At 59.0% G+C, this 16,443-nt stretch overlaps 1 protein-coding gene across 4 annotated transcripts; it reads right to left on the reverse strand.

The window, feature by feature from the left end:
- Window positions 1-62: 62 nt before the first annotated feature.
- On the reverse strand, window positions 63-15,739 carry SLC7A10 (solute carrier family 7 member 10). Of its 4 annotated transcripts, none has more exons than XM_065925761.1 (11): window positions 15,503-15,739; window positions 6,249-6,453; window positions 4,007-4,158; window positions 3,392-3,517; window positions 3,167-3,320; window positions 2,331-2,454; window positions 2,143-2,246; window positions 1,698-1,794; window positions 1,360-1,509; window positions 605-782; window positions 63-320 (listed from the first exon to the last, which is right to left on the reverse strand). In XM_065925761.1, exons 1-11 carry the CDS (start codon window positions 15,648-15,650, stop codon window positions 127-129), a joined length of 1,632 nt encoding a protein of 543 aa, XP_065781833.1. In that variant the 5' UTR covers window positions 15,651-15,739; the 3' UTR covers window positions 63-126. The 4 variants fall into 4 exon arrangements, with proteins under 4 accessions (XP_065781833.1, XP_065781834.1, XP_065781835.1 ...); XM_065925763.1 differs by having other exon boundaries at window positions 114-370; XM_065925762.1 differs by lacking the exon at window positions 2,143-2,246 and having other exon boundaries at window positions 63-370.
- Between the last annotated feature and the right edge of the window lie 704 nt (window positions 15,740-16,443).

The raw sequence follows: 16,443 nt of genomic DNA on the forward strand, positions 1-16,443 counted from the left end.
AACAAGTTCCTGAGACAGGTGCACCACCAGCCCTGTTTTATTCACAGATCTTTCCAGGAAAAGCTAGTGGGGCAGTGATGACAGGGGACCCAGTCCACATCTTCAGGGCTTCCTTACCAAGCCCTTCTAAGAGTCAGAATTTTTCTCCAGGAAAAAAAACATTTTTTTTTTTTTGCAAAAACACCTCCTCAATAAACAACATGTAAACAGAAACAGCTGCTTCAGGCTCCACAAATGTCTCATTGTGTCTTCAAGGGCTTGTCCGTGGCAGGCAGTGGGGAGGGCTGGCAGGGGCCATTTTCCTCCTCTTCTGGGGAGCCCTGGGGGTAGACCACGAAACACAGCTCCTGGCCCCAGCGTGTCACTGACTCTGAGGACAGACAGACAGACCAACACATGGACGCTGGGGTCTGACCCCGTGGGACAGGGGTCCTCAGGGAGCTGCTCTCTGCACGTGGGACCCGGACACTTGAGCCACTCCATGGGCAGACGTCAGGTGGTGGCTGGGCCCCGTGTGGCCAACTCGGCTGCCGGGAGATCCCCGCTCTAGGGCAAACCCCAAACAGGGTCCTATCTGCAGGCCCTGGGGAGCTGCCCAGCTCACCTGTGAGTCTGTGCACACACTTTGGTTTGCTTCTCCAGAACGCTCCCAGGAAGAAGACGGGCACCCCCGTGAGGATGATGATAACGCCTACCCCACACACCATGGGCTCCGAGATGAAGCTGAAGACCAGCAGGAATGCCCAGAAGACCAAGTATGCCACGGGGACGAGGAGGTTCACCTGGGGGCAGCAGGCGGCAGTGCAGGGTACACCCCCAAGCTCTCTGGCCCACCCCCCATCCCTGGGGGTCTCGAACCATTTCCTGGGAGCTGAGACCTAGGGGCCCAGCTGGCCCAACTGTTGAGGGTTTGTCAACTTCAGCGGCTCTGAGCTCCCCACAGCGACTGTATGTGGTCTGGCCGCTCGCACTTGGCTGGAGGTGAATGATTTTCAGTGTTCCACATTTCAGGCACTGAGCACTTACTTCTCTAGCTCATGGATTGATATGCAAATGGGAGGACTTTTCTCTTAGCTCGCTTTTGGGGTTTCTGTTTTGTGTGGGCTCGTGGAATCCTCTGTGACCGTGTCTTAGCCTTATTTTCCTGTCTGTGAAGTGGGAGTATCCACAGCACCCACCTCACAGGGCTGCTTAAGGACTGAATATGCCAGTGCACACAGGGCCCCAGGCAGGGCCGGGTACATGGCAAAGGTTGGCTTCCCCATTGCTGCCGTCGCTGCCCCCGGTGCCCAGTTGGGTAAAGGGGTGGCCCTGACTACTTCTGGCACATGAGCCAGCCAGTCCTTCCCCAGGCCTCACCTTGATGGGCCTGTGGAGCGCCGGCCGCCTCCAGCGCAGCACGAGCAGACCCAGGATGGTGACACCGTAGCAGAGGTAGTTGATGAAGGACACGTAGTTGATGAGCGTGTATGTGTCTCCCACGAGCATGATGACCGCCGTGGCCCCGCACTGGGAGAGGACCGGGCTGAGGGCTGGCTCCCACCTGCCTCCTGTCGGCCCTGGGCCGGCCAGCTCGGGCCAGGACGTCGGTGAGCCCGGTCCTCCCCTCCCACAGGGCCAGGCCTCACCCTCTGCCACCACCCAGCCTGCTGCGGGGCCCTGGCTCCCCGCCCTGCCAGCCTGGTCCCCCAACTTACACAGACGAGGAGGGCGGGAATAGGGGTGCAGCGTCTGACATGGATCATGGCTAGCAGGCTGGGCAGATGCCCCTCTCGGGCTCCAGAGAAGCACAATCTGGGGGGTGGGGATGGACAGGTGGGAGCCATGAGCCTGGCCCGGGGCCTCCCCGCTGGCCAGATCCCAACCTCCGCTCTGGACCTGATGGCCCTCTTGAGCTGTCACCTCTGATCGCCTGCTCCAGCAGCCCCCACCGGGCAGTTTTTCCCTTCATCCAGCCTGCCTCCCTCCTGCTTCCTGTTCCTCAGAAGTGGGATCAGATCTCTGTTCCCCGGGAGTTCCTCGTCCCACCTTCAGGCAGGCTCCACCAGGCGGGATTTCCCTTCCTCTGGCCCCAGCACTGCTCCCGTGCACCAGGGCAGCTGCCTGACCTCACCCTGACCACCCTTCCTCCAACCCGGTCACCTGGAGGAGGTGAACAGGTAGCCATTGATTCCTCCAAAAGTGGAAAGTGCCACAGAGACAGGCATGACCCAAGAAAAGTAGCCCAGCAGCTTCTCCCCGAAGGTCTGGGTGGGCAGAGAAGAGCAGAGTGTGAGGCAGGGTGGGGGCTGGGCAGGAGCCAGGGACCAGGCGGGGAGCCCCCCACTCACCACGGCCACGGCGTTAGAGGCCAGCAGCTCCTGGGGGGACATGGCAGTGAAGTAGGCGACATTGGTGAAGGTGTACACGAAGGTCACCAGGGGGATGGAGATGAAGATGGCACGAGGTAGGTTCCTGGGGACAGTGGTGGAGCGTGTCAGCGTCGGTCCTTGGGGGGCTGGGGTGGGGCCTCAGGGTGGTACAGGTCTTTGAGCCCATCTCCTGGGGGGCCCTGGGGCAGGGGAGAGGACAGCCCTGCAATCTGTCTGTCTGCCCACCACTCCGCAGCCCAGCCTTGGCACAGCCTGGTGGGAGGAGGAGCCACTAATATCCTGGGGGAGGGGGCGGATCTAATGTCGGCACATGAAAAGAACGTTGCATACAGCCAGAATCAGCTTTGAAGATCCTCAGAGTGTCCTTAGAACTCAGTCCACAGGCCAGGGTCCCCTGGGACTCCCATCAGCACCGCCTGCCCCCCAGTCCCAGAACTGTTCACTGTCAAGGTCCCAGCCGAGCATCAGACAGAGCCGTTGGCTTCTTTTCTAGGGACCATGTTGTGTGCACATGTGTAATTTTTTGGCCAAGCACATAACTGGATCCGTTTACAGGGAGACAATGAGACTCAGTGTTTCTGAGACCCAGCGAGGGGCCGTGACTCATCCACAGCCATACAGAGCAGGGTCAGGCTGGAACACAGGCCTCCCAGCTGCCTTTCCAGAGCCGCTCGTGGGGATCAGCAGTGCAGCCAGGCCGAAGACCAGCCCGGCCGGCCATAGGTGACCGCGGGCCTGTGCCGAGAGGCCGCCTCTCGCACCCCTTCCCAGGGCTTGGCCGGTGCCCTACTCACTTTCGAGGGTCCACCAGCTCCTCTGTGACGTAGTTGAGGAAGTTCCAGCCGCTGAAGGCGAAGGAGCCCTGGAGGAAGGCCAGGGCCAGGTGGCCCACGGATGGCGTCATCCAGAAGTCGAAGGCGTTGCTGGGCCTCAGCTCCTCAAAGTGTCCTGGGGGGTCCAGAGGCCAAGGGTCAGAGCCGTCTCCCCAGCCCTGCGCCCAGCCCCACGCCCGGCCCTACCTTGGAAGATCTGGACAAAGCCCACGCCAATAATGAGTGAGAGGGCCAGCAGCTTCCCGCCAGTGAACACGTCCTGGATGCGCGTGGCCCAGCGCACGCTCGAGCTGTTCACCCACGTCAAGAGCACTGGGGAGGAAGAACAGGAGGGCGGGTGGGTGAGCAGGCACCCGAGGCCGAGCCCCTCACGGTGGGCCACGGCCAAGTCCAGCCCCTGATGCAGGACAGGGTGTCCCGTGCAGCAGTCAGAGTGCCAGAAGCCCACCCCGAGGCCAGCTTCACAGGGGGCCGGCAGCTGGCAGATGCTCCCTCCCAAAGTCCTCCCACAGGGGACTTCCCCAGCGGTCCAGTGGTGAAGACTCTGCCTTCCAGTGCAGGGGGTGTGGGTTTGATCCCTGGGTGGGGAGCTGAGATCCCACAAGCCTCCAGGCCCAAAAGCCAAAGCATAAAACAGAAACAATATTGCAACAAATTCAATAAAGACTTTAGAAATGGTCCACATAGGGACAAAAAAAATTTTTTTTTAACCCGACAACACAAAAGACAAACCCCCAAGTCCCACCCTGCAGGGTGGGCCCTGGGGACAGAGGCCCTACCAACCCCACGACAGGCACTCACTCAGGCAAGCCATGGAGAGCGCGCGGGAGGCGGCGGCCGGCGGGATGCAATTGGGGAACACGGGCTGCAGCACGTAGTTGGAGAAGGTCATGGAGATGACGGCCAGGCTGGTGGGGTACATGATGAGCACGGCGCTCCAGAGCAGCAGGAAGCTGGAATGAGCCAGGGCCCGAGTGGGGCGGGCCTCTCGGGACCCTCCCGGCCAAGTGGGCCCAGGTGTGGGGAGCGGGGCTGCACCCTGAGCCCTGGTCCCCAGGGCTGCTGCGGGCACCCAGAGGCCGGCTTCGGTCCAGGGAGGCAGGGCCCACCTTGTCGAGGTCTCTGCTCTGTTGATGAACTGTTTCAACGGAGATGGTTGTTCAGCACACACAGCTATGGGCTGTCTTTGGGCAGGCGTGGAGAGAGACAAGGGAACCAACCCCTTTTCTAAGAGCACCACGTCCTAGGCCACAAGCTGTTCCTGAGCTGGGCTGGGCTTTCCTAGGACCTCCAGTCCTGGCTCCAGAAGTAGTCCCCGGCAGAGCCCTGTGGCTACAGATGGCTGACTCTGAACGGTGAGCTCCAAGGGATCGGACCTTGTAAAGCACCCTGGTAGGGTGGGAAGGATTCAGGTCCCTTCTGCCTGAAACTCCCCTCTGCACTCCCACGTGGGAGTGACCTGGAACCGTGGCCAGGAACAGTGACCTGTCCGTGGGGGCTCTGGCTGCACCCAGGGCAGCGCCTGTCCATGGGGGTGGTGCTGGCCCCCTGTCCATCCCACCTTGAGGGCGGGCACTGCCTTATCCAAGGATACCAGTGGCCTCTGGGGCACCGAGCTCCATGGCTTCCTCTTGGTCCTCACCTTTGCTCTGCAGCCCTGCTTCTTTACTCCTTGCTGTACACAGGCCCCCCACGCCCCACTCCTTTCACTTCTGGGACATCCTAGCTCCCTGGCCCCCCTCTCATACTGGGTGCTCCCCACTGCCCAACCACCCACCCACCCACTCGAAGTTAGGTGTCCCTGGGGTGGAGCTTGGGCCCTCCTCTCCCATCTTCTCAAGTATTCCAGCCACACAGCACGATTCTTCTGCTTTTGTGGGTCCCAGGCCCCTTTGAGGACCCCCTCCCCAGAGGAAAACACCCCTGGACACATGCAGAGGGGTGTGCATGCCCCGCCACGCTCCATCCTCTTAAAGGCTGCTGACCACATCGCTCAGAACCACGCTTTAAATTCTTCAGCCTAGACTTCTCTGTGCTCCAGATCCCCCACCCAAGGCCTGACTGAGTGTCTCCCGGGTGTGCCAAGTGACAAACCCCAGCCTGAAGTCTCTACCTCCCAATCAGGAATGTCCATCAGTGGAGTCTTGCCAAACGCCTCCTTCATGTCACACCGACCACCACGTCCCCCCAATTTGGACTCCTAAATGGTTCTGGAATCTTCCTGGACTTCAGCATGGCTCAGCTAGACGGAGCTTGGGTTCCCCTCCACCCACAGGCTGCCCAGTCCCCGCCAAGCCCCGGTGTCTGCCGTGGATATGACCTCGCTTCTGGCTGCGGAAGACAGCGTGAGCTCGCCCAGGCCACCACCCTCTATATGTGCGCCCCATCCTTCCTCACTGGTCGGCCAAAAACACCCCACCTCCCCCTTCAAGCCTCAGCGCAAATGTGCTTTCTCTGGCAGCCTTCTCCGGGTGGTAGGCAGCTATTCTCTTGGCTACTGGGCAGCTACCTCTTACACTTTCAGAGCAAGGCTCCTCCTGGTCTTGATCACATCTGAGGGGTTTCCCTTCTGCACTGTAAGGAACCTGAACACCGGGACAGACCCTTTTATCACCGCGTCCCGGCCCTCGGCAAGCAGTAGGCGCTTAGCTAACATTCACGGTGACTAAAGGAACACTAGAAGTTATTTAAAGGAAAGCTCTTGAAGAGCGTTAATAGGAATATCACGCCCCTCACTGCTTGCCTGGATGCTGACATCATCTAGAGGTTTCCATAGTAAGGCCCTTCTCACCTGTAAACACCTGGGAGGGAGGCGGGGCTTATTTAAAAGGGGCCAGCTAGTGTCTGGCTGGAGTGGCATGGGCTTTGGTCCCACACACCCTGGCCTTAGAAGGCCATCCAACACTCCCTCCTTCCCTCCACCCATTCCCGTGACCTTCCCAGGATGTGAGAAGCAGAAGAGGATACTGGGGTTCGAGGCCCAGCAGGCCATCGGTTCTGGAGAGGCTGTCCCCACCCCCAACTGCTGGAGCCCCACACTTACCCAGCCAGGCCCCCAAAGATCTCGGTGACATAGGCGTAGTCCCCGCCAGACTTGGGGATGGCCACTCCCAGCTCCGCGTAGCAAAGTGAGCCCAGGGCAGTGATGCCTCCACCCAGGACCCAGACGAAAAGGGCCAGACCCACGGAGCCAGAGTGCTCTAAGACCCCTTTGGGGGAGATGAAGATGCCCGAGCCAATGATGTTTCCTGTAGTGGGGAAAGGGAGGGAGGCGTCAGGTCTGGGGTGCCTCTAGCAGGCCAGCCTCTCTGTGCAGCTCCAGATGCTGCAGTGAGGAAGGGAGCTTGGGCTACTCCCTGGAGGTGGGCCTTGAGGCATGTGGATGCCATGGGCGGCTCAAACCCTGCAAGCCCCTTTCTGGCCACCTCATTTCCCCTCCCCAGTCCCTGGCATAGGCAGTGACACCTTTGTCTGTCCAGACAGGCTCCCTGCCAGAGATGAGTCCTGTTCCAAGTTCCTCTGCCTCTCAGTCCCACGAGGTGGGCCAAGCCCAAGCAGTGGCAGCCACGCTGGTGCCTCCCCACAGTGCCCAAGCCTAGCCCCTCAACCCTGGCCAAGGCCTCCAGGTTTGTCGGCCTCCAGGTTTGTCAGCCACCTCCTTCCTCCCGGCCTGCTGGCAGAGCTGGTCACTTAAAGCAAGACCTTGACCATGATACTGTTGCCACTTTCTTATTGGCCGAAATCCAAACTCACAGTGCCTTGGGGACTGGCACCTCCTCCAGGAAGCCCTCCTTGACCACCTGGTAAGGCTCCTCCTCCCACTTCACAGCCCCAGACCCTGCTCCATACTCTCTTTATCTTCCATCTCTTTCCCTGTCAGAGAGCCCTTTGCCTGCTGGGCTCCTCCCTGACCTAGGACCCAGACTGTGGACACAGACTCAGAAGAGATCTGGTTTCCTGGTGTTCTTAAAATGGTTCAGCTTCTGGGCAAAGGGCGGTGGGGTGAGGGAGAGGACCTGGTGCATTTTCAGGGATGGCAGGACTCAGTTGGCTCAGCCTGGGGTCTGGGCACAGATGCCTCTCCCTTGGGAATAGCCCACTGGTTGCAAACAGGAATTACTGCTCAAATCCCAGGACCACAGTGGGAAATCCTGGCGGAAGCTCAGAAAGCCAGGAATCTCTCCTAGCGCAGGTCACCTCTCGAGTTCTGCCTGCACAACAGGGGTGTTGTGAGGATTCAGTGAAGTACTGTATGGGAAGCCTCAGCGCATTCACAGCTGCATCCAGATGTTCTTTGCATCTTTGGGTGATTCTGTGTGTACTGTCTGAAACCTTATCTGGGGCCTCCAGCACATAGTAGGTGGTCAATACACATCTGTTGTGTAAATTACGGGATGAGTGAATGGCCTGAGGTCCCAAATGGCACCCGTGCCCCGATGTGAGCGACCAATGTTCTCATCTGTGAAGTGGGGGCAGCTGTCTTCACTCGGCCCTCCCAGAAGAGGACTCTGGGCAGGAGCAGCGGGGGTGGTTGGCATTCTAGGTTTGGGTGCCAGTGGAATCTGGCAGGTCATGGGTCACAAAGTCTGGCCTGCCCCTGGGCCAACTCTCTTGGAAGGACGGGCACAGGTCTGGTTGGGACTCTCTGTTGACTCGTGGGGTCTGGGAGCAGAACAATGGGAGACCCTCAGAGAGCCAAGCTGCGGGCTGCAGAGCAGGCTCCCAGAATGAGCAAAATGCTGAGGGCCCACTTAACCCTGAACTCCCTGGCAGTTAAGGCAAAGAGGATAATGTTCTGGGTGACCTTGGCCTCATCATCTGTGCTAATGAATCCAGACACATCACTGGTGATGTACACTAGGGGCTGCCCAAGAGGAGACAACCCCAGAACCCACGGGGCATGGGCTTCCCTGGTGGCTCAGCTGGTAAAGAACCCGCCCACCAATGCAGGAGACACAGGTTCGATCCCTGGATCAGGAAGATCCCCTGGAGATCCCCTGGCAACCCACTCCAGCATTCTTGCCTGGGAAATCCCATGGACAGAGGAGCCTGGCGGACTGGAGTCCAAGCGGTTGCAAAGAGTCAAATACGACTGAGCACGCAAGCGTGTACACACCCACAGGCCACATGAATAAAAATGTAACACTCCTGGGACCTGGGCCTCAGCCCCTCCACAGATGGCCCCACCTGCCGGACCCAGGTGGGGAGCGCACGACCATGAGGGCAGAGTCTGCTGGCTCCACCTGCAGGGCCCCCAGGCGGGTCTGGATGAGGACACAGCTGGGGCCGCCCATCTGCATGGACTCCCTGTCCACAGTCCTACCCCACCTCCACCCGGTCGACACAGATTTCCAGTCTGGACAGCCACGATGCCCCGCTTGGCTTTCTAGTCACATCCCAGGAGCCCTAAATACATCCAGATAAGGAGGAAGGAATTCCTGTCTCCCAGCCTGCCCCCAGGTAGGCTGTGTCCTCAGCTCGCTTCCAGGGGGAGAAGGGCCACCTCCTTAACCCACCATGGGGCCCGGGGCCTCGGTGGGCTCTCGGGTTTCTAAAGGGTCTTTGAGTTCACTCTGTCTGGTAGTAGAGCCTCTGTTCTCAGGATCTGGTGGAGCAGGATTTGCCAAAAGCCAGGGAGGTTGGAAGCCAGCGGGGGTTGGGTGGCCTTGGAAGGAGCTGGGTGCATCCAGGGCCCTGAGCCACGCGCCCCCCACCCCCACCCCCACCGTGGGGACCCCCACCACCCTGCACAATTCAGCCTGACAGGGCCTCACCAGGGTAGCCCTTGGGGAAGCCACACCTGGCACCTTGTCTCCCAAGGCTGGGATCTGAAAGGGACATAACACTAGTCATTGCCCACTGGCTGGAGACTTGGATGCTGGGAACTGGGGGATGGACGGGTGGTGGAGATTGCTGTTGTTTTAGACATGTGGCCTCAGGCTACAGTGCAGGATTTCTCCCCACGTGGCTCAGAGGGACACGTGTGCCAGCAGGTGTCTCTGAGGTCTTTGGGGCCCTCTTCCTCCAGGCCTGGACATACTCCAGTCTCTGCCCCGGGTCTGTGCTGGAAGGTGGCAGAAAACCCCATTGAGGTCCACTGGCTGCTCTTGGTACCATGTGGGTGGGACGGGGCTATGCAAGGAGCAAAAGGGCTAGGTGAGGGGCAGAGGGCAAGGAGGAGGGATGTTGCTGAGGGGGGCGCCTCCAGAAGTGGATGATTAGGGGTGTGGAGAAGGGACCACAGAGCCAGAAGGGATGCCTGCCTATCGCTCCTGGTGGTGGTGGGTTCAGGCCTCCCTTCTCAGCCCCCATGTTCAGGCCTGGAAGAATCAGCTCTGCCAGATTTGGTGAACAGCAGTGGACAAGTCTGGGCTTCCCTGGTAGCTCAGCTGGTCAAGAATCCACCTGCAGTGCGGGAGACCCCGGTTCAATTCCTGGGTTGGGAGAGCCCCTGGAGAAGGGATAGGCTACCCACTTCAGTATTCATTGGCTTCCCTGGTGGCTCAGGGTGCCCACAATGCGGAAGACCTGGGTTTGATCCCTAGGTTGGGAAGATCCCCTGGAGGAGGGCATGGCAACCCACTCCAGTATTCTTGCTGGAGACTCCCCATGGACAGAGGAGCCTGGCAGGGTATGGTTCATGGTTGCAAAGAGTTGGACACGACTGAGTGACTAAGCACAGTGGACAAGTCCAACCTTCGGGGGACCCTGCTCTGGAGGAAGTGGAGGAAGGGCAGGGACCATGGAAGGTAGGATGGGCTGGGAGATACTGCTGAGCACCTGGTCAGGTGTCTCACTGACCGTGGGCTGGAGTAATGTGTGTTCCGAGGCCTCCACGTTCCCATTCACCCAATGGGACGGCTGTTCTGTGGTCCCCATGGGTCCTCGGTGGGGCCAGAGCTCCCAGGAGGGTGGTGAGGATGACTCCCCCCACCAGAGGGCCCCCCGCCGGCCCTCTTCCCTCAGCCCGAGCTGGGTGGTTTTTATCACATTAAGATGTTTGGCCTGATGGGGCTTACCCAGCTCCGTGGAGGAACGAAGAAAGGGCCATTGTTCCCCCGGCTGCCGCAGTGCGTGCTGACCTATTTCTGGGAGGCAGTGGCCGACTATGGAGGTCGCCGGGGTAGACCGCAAAGGTCGTGCCGGTGGAAGGGGCTGGCTGTCCTGGGTGTGTGTGGGGGGAATGTGCAGAGTCTGATTCAGGGAGGGGTCGGGGAGGTCCTCTCACCCCCCACCCCATCCCCGGAACAGGAGTCAGCTGGGTGACCTCAGGCCTGTGCTGCCCCCTTTAAGCCTCAGTTTCCCCTTCTGCCAGGAAGCGCCATGGGGCTTGGGGGGCAGCAGAGGGCTGGGGCAACCCTGACTTGGGCAGGATGGATGTGTCCTGCACAGCTGCCAGAGGACATACGGTCTGCTCGGGGCCCTCTGTCCTCCCCTGTGGGAGGTCTCTTCCCAGTTCACTGGCCTCCAAGAAGCAATGCCACCTCCAGGAAGCCATCCCTGCTCTCCCACCATGATCTCTATAATATGGCTCCTCCTCCTCTCCCATGGTACCTGGAGGATGACCAGGAAGTGATTACTTTACTTGCCACCCTGGGTGGACCCTGCATTCTCAGAGGGCAGGGACTATGCCCTGACCTGCTGAGATGAGGAGTTTGAGCCCCCTGAAAGGACGGGGAACCCCTGGGGCCTAGGTCCTCTTACACACGCCTGCCTTTTCAGGGAGCATGGCTATGACAGGGCTTCCTCCTGCTGCACTGGCCTGCTGGCCCGACAGAGAGCAGCTCCGGGGCTCCTGGGCCCTGTCAGGGACTGGCCATGGGCCAGGCCTCCTTCCCTTACACTGGGCAATGAGTCCCAGCACCTCCCCATTAGGATGTGACCCGTGAGATTTCTAGGGAAGAACTCAAAATTCCCGCTGGTAAGCCCCAAGTGTCCTGGGACTGTAGGCAGGGCCAATGACTGGTTGAGGACCCCTAAACCTGAATTCAAACTCTAGCTCCCTCATGGTGGGGGGCTGTGGACAAGGTGCTTCACTCTCTGAACCTTCTTATCTGTAAGATGGGGAGATGAGGGAGTGATGTGGGTCTGTACTCATTCTGTCTGCTACCTCAGAGGTCCTGGGAAGTGTTTATGGGCAGTCCCTACTGCTGTCTACTTTGGAGACACCCAGCCACCCAAGCTGGCCTATGGAGACCTGAGCCCCTTGGGACCTCAACACCCTGGGGTCAGCAGCCAGAGCCCTGCTTTGGGGGCCTTGCTATTGCTCTGGGTGAAGCCTCTGCCTCCCAGTGTCCTGGTGGTGAGCACGTGTCAGGCAGCCCTCTGGGGGACACAGGTGCCCGCTGAAGTCATGGCAGAACTCCAGGGAGGTGAGCGGGGACATCTCCAAGACATGCCTGAAATTGCCAATCAGCCAGTGTGTACCACGAGACTGACCCACTTTCCTTTTGAGAGAGTGATGAGCAGAAGGAATGAACTCTCTTCCCTGGACCTGCTCATCTCACAGTCTTTCAAGATCAATGAATGGCAAACCAGGCCCCCAGCTGCTCAGGCCCCAACTTGCTACAACCTAGACTCTACTTGGCCACATCTTTCATCCAGTTCATCACAAGTCCTTTGGCTCAATCTTCCAGACATGCCCAGGACTGAACCTCCTCTCAGCACCTCCATTAGCATCACCCTGCTGTCCATCACCATTATCTCTTACCCGGGTGACTCCTGACTGGGCTTCCGACTTCAGCCCCTGTTGCCGCAGCCTCTCCCCCGCAGTAAGCCCCAGGCCATGTCATGCCATGCCATCCTGTTCCATTCCATCCTATTCCACCCCACACCATCCCTCTTCTGCTCAAAGCCCTCCTCGGGCTCTCATCTGACAAAGAAAAAGAGGCAAGGTCCTTACTGTGGCTGCAAGACCCACACAGACAAGACCCCATCCCATGCCTGACTCATCTCCTATCTACAAACCTCTCTCTATCTTCTCACCTTAGCACATAATCATGACCCCGTCAGCTAAACATTCAGCTGCTTTATCTTGTTTGCTCTTTGACTGGAGCTGGAGCTGCCTCAGCCCCCAAGGGTGTTCCAGAGGACACCAAAAGCATCTGACCCTGGGCTGGTGCCAGCCTCAGCTCTCTACTTCCCTCATCTGTAAATTGGGGCTATGGTGAAGCAAAGACAGGCTGGTGGGCAAGGGTTCTGAAGAGGACAATCCTGAGCAGCCCAGAATCTCCAGCCCTGGAGACATTGGAGGGACCTGGCCACAGCTGGATGCATAGGTACTGGCTCCTAAGGAGATGGGGTTCACAAAGGAGACCCCAGAGTCCCAGAACACACTTGAGCCTGATCCACAAACATAGTCTGGATAGTTGAGTCAATTGGAGACAGCGGAGGCCAGGACAGCCTGGTCAGCAGACCCAGGTGATTCTCACTTTCCTGAACCTGGGCACAGTCCCTCCTTGGGCATGAACTGGGGAGGTAGCTGTTTGCGGTCCCTGAGTCAGGACAAGGAATCCTGTATATACAGCCTTGGGTGGGGGTGAGGAGTCACAGGAGATTTCTCTGTCCACCTGTTTGTCTATTTATAGTAGAGTGAGGAGTTCAGTAAATCTTGGTTGGATGAGCTCCCAGCTTAATCCTCAACCTTCCTCTATCATGGGCTCTGAATCTGGCTCCGATTTTGCCCTGCACCAGAGCAGTGTGAAGAAGCGCGCTGGCCTGGGAGAGGAGTCCAATTCTGGTTCCAAATATCAAGTCCACCCCTTGCAGCAGCATCATTTAACTTTCAAGAGCAGTTTCTATATCTATAAAGTGGGTATGAAAATCCCCATCTTGCAAAGTGGGCAATCACGTGAGATAAAGTGAGACTGTGTTTTCATAATGTAGCCAGGCGTGTTTTTCTGAATAGATGGATGTAGTGATGTCTTGCATAGTTCTGGCCCCAGAGGACTCTTTCCTCCAGGCTGGCTCATTTCCCTCCAGCTGTGCTTGCTTCAGCGGTCCTAAGCACATTTTAGGTGGAGTCTTTTTCCAGCCCAAAGCCCTACTCAGCCTGAGGGAGGGGCTGCAAGGGGAGAGAATTACAGGTTCTTCTGGGAGAGTTTATTTGGAAGTTTTGGAGATAAGAAGAGTAGCTGCTAATAAACAAGAAAGATTATGAAGAAGGCTATAAAGTTCTCAAGACTTTTTAGGCTAAAATAGGATACTTTGCAGACATTCTTCACTCTGACCAGGCTCCCAAGAGCAGGAAAGTGGGATAAGATGTGGGAGATGGGGCCCCTGGAACAGTGAAGAGGGGGACCTTCACGGTATCAGGTGGGAGATGGTAGTGCAGTGATTCAGCCCACACCTGCCTCGTCTGTCACCTTCTGGAATAGGTCCATTCTCCCCTTGTCTGTTTTCTGCCCAGTCTAGCCTCCTGCTTGCTGAAACCCTTAAAACTCCCCAAGTAGGGTTATAGGACCACCCCTGAGTGTCCTGGGCTAGAGTCAGATCATCTGGGCTCTGTTTTTGAGTCTGCCACCCTTGGCTAAGTCACTCCTAAACCCCAGTTCAGTCTTCAAGGCCTGAGGCCAAGGGAACAGTGGCCCTGGAACAGCAAAAATGGCAAGAAAGGTGGGGAAGCTGTGAGGGTAGACCTGTGTTGCACAGAAAAACTCCTACTGAGCTAGCCTCATCTTCTCCCACCATCACTACCAGGGCACTCTCAGGAGGCGAGATGAGCCAGCAGCCTCTGCCTGACTTAGGGGAGTGGGGATGGGATACGGGGAGAAGGCAGAGTAGGTCTATGCTTGAGGATGCTGGGTTTAGCTGAGGCAGCCCAGGAAGAATCACATCTCTCTCTGCCCCTTCTGGGCACTGTAGCTGGTCAGCCTCTGGACCCCCTGGTCCACCCATGATGTGTGGGCTTCCTCATTCTGGGGGCACAGCTCCTGGAGAGGGTGTGGATCAGGGCAAAGCTCAAGCCAGGACCCTGACTGAATCCCTGGAAGGAGCCTATCCTCCCAGCAGACGGGCAGGGCCACTCGAGGTCAAGCAGGGCTTCAGACCAGATCAGGATCAGCTCCTAGAAGATACCTTTCCAGGTGCAAGGGGGGTGAGTCAGAGCGGGACCTGCACAGGGGCTGCGTCCTGGGGCAACTCTCAGTGTGAGTGTGGGGGTTGACCAAGAGCTAGACCCCAGCCTTGGCCCAGGAGCTCCAGTGTGGGGAATGGCGGGGGCAGAAGAGGAGGAAGTGAAGTCCCCAGACTGTCCTCCTGAGCCCTCAACTTTTTCCATCTCCAGGGATCTGAGGATGAACAAGCAGCTCCCACTGACTGGGGATGGGAAGAATGAGCAGGTGATAAAGGGAGAGCAGTCAAAGTCCATTCCATTCATCCTTCCAGTCCTTGTCCCCTGGGACACTGGAGATGGAGCAGACTCCTCCCACAAGGGTGTCTGTCTGGGGCACCTTGTGTGGACACTGGTACAGGTCTGGGTTAGCCGCTTCCTGAGGTGTCAGTGTTCACGACTTGGGACAGAAGGAGGGAAATCCTACCACTGTTTTCACTGGGTCCTGAGCCCTCTGCCTACCCAGAAGTCCCCATATGGGGGCAGGATGTATGCGCTCATTCTCAGGTGGGGAAGCTGGGCCAGAGAGGACAGAAGTGGGGTCCCAGCCCAGGAAGCCTCTCTGCAGGTGGGGTCTGCCCACCCCAACTTAGCCATCACTGCTGCTCTGCCCCCTGCGCCAGGGTCCAGCTGCCAATCTTGGCACTAATTACATACTCTGAACCGATTTCCACTCTGGGCTGGTTCTACCTGTCCAGGCTACCCACAGTCCCTCCTGCTTTGGAAGAATCAATCATTCATACCGTATGGCGCCTGGACCCTGCACACCATAGGAACTCTGCTCGAGCAACAAGACCCAGAACTTGGGGGTCTTAGCAGAAGGCCAGCTTTACAGAGTCCGCACACTTGGCAAGGCTCCTGCTCTCAAGGCAGGACCACATGTTAGAGATGATGACTGAGGGTAACTGCCCTGCAGAAGTTCAGAGTAAAGAAATAAGGACAGCAGGAGGATTCCAGCAGAGGATGGGACCTGCACCTCGTTCGAGCGCATAAGTTCCGGGCACTCGGAAACTCTGCGGCTGCTGTGTGAGGGGAGACGCCGCATGTGCCGCGGGCGTGCATCCTTCATCCATGGTCCACTGTCGCGGACCGCTAGGCGCACTTGGAGAAGGGTGCTCCTTGTCCCAAGCCGCTGTCCGCCTCAGGCCTCACCGCCCCAGGCACCCGCTCGCCCCAGTCCCGCTCACCGATGATGATGGTACAGGCGCTCACCAGCCCGATCTCCTTCTTGAGCGCCACCCGCTCCGAGGCGCCCGGGCCGGGACCCCGGCCGGGGGAGGGCGAGGGCGCAGGGCCCGGGTTCCCGCGCCCGCTCGGCTGCGTGTGGCCGGCCATGTCGCTGTCCCGCCGCGTCCCCGCTCCCCGCGCTGTCCCGTCGGTCCGACCGGCCGCCTGTCCGTCTGTCCGTCCGGCTGTCGGCGCGCGCCGCCCTAGCAGCCGGGACAGCGCCCACAGGCGGGCGCATGCGCGGGCGCGGGGCCCGGGCCCTGAGCCCCGGCGGCCGGGGCCAGGGAGGGGCGGAAGGAAGACCGGCCGGCAGCCCCCTCCCCCACCTGCCTTAAAGGGAACTCCCCCCCACCACTCCCCGTGGCTCTCCCTCTCCCAACCCGGGCCTGGAAGGAAGGAGAGAACTTGGGGCAGACTTAGGAAGAACTTCCCAGACCCAAGAAGGCTTAAGAAGTGGGTCTTCCCGCTGCCTGAGTTACAGCCATTCCTGGGGTGGGGGTAGGGGAGCAGGGCTCAAAGGCAGGGCTGTCCCTGCCCTCAAGGAGACTGAGGGAAGCTGGCCAACATCAGAGCCGTCTGTGTGCTGAGATCCACTGTGCGCCAGCGCGGCCGGACCCCTTAGATCCTGGCACGGGTCCCTAGAGCGCGAGTGCCAGGAGAGGGATGGAGGTTGGGCCCATTCTCCGGGTGGAAGCTGAGCTCCCGGGATAGTAAAGGCAGCTCACAGACCGCGTGACTCGCGCCGGGGCGCAAACCCTTCCCCATGCCGCCTTGGCCTCCAGACGCTGGGTGGAGGATGTAGGAGCTACAGTTCTCCGAGGGGTAAAGGTTGTGTCTGGGATCCCATCGAAGGGGTCAGGAGACCCTAAGCCCACGCCATCAAAAGTCTGGGGAGACTGGG

Source organism: Muntiacus reevesi, chromosome 2, assembly GCF_963930625.1.
Source record: "Muntiacus reevesi chromosome 2, mMunRee1.1, whole genome shotgun sequence".
Classification (NCBI taxonomy): Eukaryota; Metazoa; Chordata; class Mammalia; order Artiodactyla; family Cervidae; genus Muntiacus; species Muntiacus reevesi.

Coding starts and splice junctions, on each gene's coding strand:
- SLC7A10 (XM_065925761.1), bottom strand. CDS start 15,650: ATGGCCGGCCACACGCAGCCGAGCGGGCGCGGGAACCCGGGCCCTGCG. Junction 2,455..3,166: donor GAGCTGGTGGACCCTCGAAA/GTGAGTAGGGCA, acceptor CACTGTCCCCAG/GAACCTACCTCGTGCCATCT. Junction 783..1,359: donor CGCTCCACAGGCCCATCAAG/GTGAGGCCTGGG, acceptor TGCTGCCCCCAG/GTGAACCTCCTCGTCCCCGT.